Here is a 2906-nt window from a genome sequence, read left to right as displayed (position 1 = left end):
GGCGCAAAGCTTGTTTGGTGGATACAAAATAGAAAGCCTAATTTAGAGCTTAAAGTCATCTTCTTCAACTTCCTAATTGTAAAAAGAAACCAAAGTCTTCAGAGGTTGTTTCACTTTCTTCTTCTTTAGTTTTGTTTAATCGTTTTATGTTCTTGCAGACTAATTCTTAGTGGGTATAAAATGGTTTTAGTTTTGTTGAAAATCAATGTCTTTCATTGCCATTTTTATGTTTTTGAAGCTAGTTTTAAATGAAAACCCAACTATATATATATATATATATATATATATATATATATATATATATATATATATATATATATATATATATATATATATATATATATATATATGGTGAGGTTCAATAGAGAACCATAATTAACCAATGAACCAAGGGTCCAATATTTTTTTCAACTTTTAGAAATTATTTTTTATCAAAAAAAAAAACTAAAAATACAGAAATTCATAACTTTTATCCTTTTTCCAATGATATCAAATTGGAAATTTTTTTTTTACGTCAAATTCACAATGTGAATCCGGATTTACACGGTGAATCCGAAAAATATTTTTCACATTCACAATGTTAATCTATGAATTTAGATATTTTTAGATTTTTTTTCGATAAAGAATAACTTTAGAAATTGAAAAAAAGATTTGGTTCCTTGAAGAACCAATGATTATGGTTGTCTATTGAATTATATATATATATATATATATATATATATATATATATATATATATATATATATATATATATATATATATATATATATAAGATGTCCAAAATCCATATGCATTTGAAAAAAATACAAATACTTTATAAACCACAATAAAAAAGCACCGGTTATGAAGAATAAATATTAAAGAACATACAATAAAGTATGTTTAAAAATGTTTCTTAGAAATAAAATGCTATGTTACAGGAAAAATAAATATCTATTTGAAGATAAATTATAACAAAAATATATATGTATTTAGTTGAGCAGGACAACATTTTATAAAGAATAACAAAAAAAAAAAAAAAAAAAAACGAGATACTCATATATGTGTGGTCCTGAGCATAAAATATAACATACTTTAACTTATCAATTCACATATATATATATTCCAATATTCCATGTCCCTTTATTTTTTTTATTTAATCATACTTTAAAATAAGCAAATTAATCATCTAAGTCAAGGATAAACTATTTAATTCTTCTTTAAAAAAGTACGTAATTCAAATATGCATTATATTTTTATGAAGCGGCAAATACAAATATATATATTCAACACCTAAACTAATATTTAATGCCACATTTATATATTCCAATATTCCATGTCCGTTTTTTTTTTCTTAATCATACTTTAAAATAAGCAAATTAAGACGAACGGGTGTGGGCAACGCGCATGAGGCGTTATCTTACGTGGCATACGCCCTTAATGGCGCCATGGCGGGGAACACCGCCCCAGGCTCGCGTTAAGGTGCGTTACGCCACGACGCGTTATGGTGACAACGGGTGATTCTCTACATATTTCTTTCAATATTTCAAAACCAAAATATGGATGAATTTGATCCGGCCCATCCGTACAACGATGATAACGACGAAGATGATTTGTTCGTGAGTATGATGTACCAGTATTATATACAGGCAGCCTAGTACAGCTAGATCCAGCTCCATTACTCACGCGACGTGCGGCGTTAAATAGAGATCGCGAGGAAGGGCATAGACGACTAGTTAACGATTACTTTGCGGAAAATTGTGTCTACCAACCAAGCGATTTCAAAAGAAGATTTCGTTTGCGAAAAAATGTTTTTGAAAGGATAGCCAACGCTATGGAAGCAAGGTATCGTTTGTTTCAACTTTTATAATTTATAAAATGTCACTTTTAAATAAATATAGATATAATTTTTACGTGTTTAATATTTATTTAGGTATGAATTTTTCCAAATGAGATATGATGCTAGAGGCAAACGAGGCTTCACAGGATTGCAAAAATGTGTTGCTGCAATTAAACTTATGGCAATGGGGGAGTCGCCCGATTCTATTAACGATTACATGAGAATGTCTAAGAGGACCGCACGAGAAAGTTTGTATTTATTGGCAAGAGGTGTTGTCGAAACCTTCGGTGACCAATACTTGCGCAAACCTTCGTTGCATGATATGCAACAATTATATGCGGCGCATGAAGAAAGACATTGTTTTCCGGGTATGCTTGCGAGCATTGACTGCACACACTGTAAATGGAGAAATTGCCCCGTGGCGTGGAAATGCCAGTATTCGAGCGGTCATCATGGAGCGCCTTCGTTGGTATTAGAGGTTGTTGCTTCACAAGATTTATGGATTTGACATGCTTTTTTCGAGGTTGCGGGTTCTAACAACGACGTCAACGTTCTCGATCAATCACCGATATTTGACGATCTTTTGTCAGGAACCAAAACATGTGCAATTTCAACCAGGGACATCAGAATATTTACATAGAGTGGTTGATATTCAAGATCAGCGAAAACACAAGCAACTCCGTGAAGACTTGACAGATTACATCTATGTTGGTCACGAAGATGAAGATGAATAGTTTTAGGGCAAAAAATGTAGGTTTTATCATCTTTTTTTTTTGTTTTTTTTTTTTTTAGGTTTTTAAATGTTTTTGTGTTTTGTTGTAATTTTTTTAATGTTGTTTTTAATTTAAGATTTATTAAAATTTTATTTTTTACTTTTCAAATATAAATAAATAAAAAAAACAAATTCGAAATATAGAAAAAAAACATCAAAAAAATATAAAAAAAAATAGAAAATAATTGGTGTTATCACATGTAATTAGATGTTGCCCATTTCCACATTGGGTGTTATAACAACATGTATGAGTAGTCTAATCATCTAAGTCAAGGATAAACTATTTAATTCTTCTTTAAGTTGAACCGGCAATTA

General features: G+C 29.8%; 1 protein-coding gene across 1 annotated transcript; it reads left to right on the top strand.

The window, feature by feature from the left end:
- Positions 1–1813: 1813 nt before the first annotated feature.
- Positions 1814–2553, top strand: LOC145121919 (uncharacterized). Its single transcript, XM_079057600.1, has 3 exons — positions 1814–1824; positions 1913–2288; positions 2410–2553. Exons 1-3 carry the CDS (start codon positions 1814–1816, stop codon positions 2551–2553), a joined length of 531 nt encoding a protein of 176 aa, XP_078913726.1.
- Positions 2554–2906: the final 353 nt, after the last annotated feature.

This window comes from Lactuca virosa, chromosome 6 (assembly GCF_052849685.1).
Source record: "Lactuca virosa cultivar CGN04683 chromosome 6, Lactuca_virosa_CGN04683_v6, whole genome shotgun sequence".
Lineage (NCBI taxonomy): Eukaryota > Viridiplantae > Streptophyta > Magnoliopsida > Asterales > Asteraceae > Lactuca > Lactuca virosa.
Note: the sequence above shows the minus strand (reverse complement) of the source record. Positions and strands in the feature narration are given on the sequence as shown.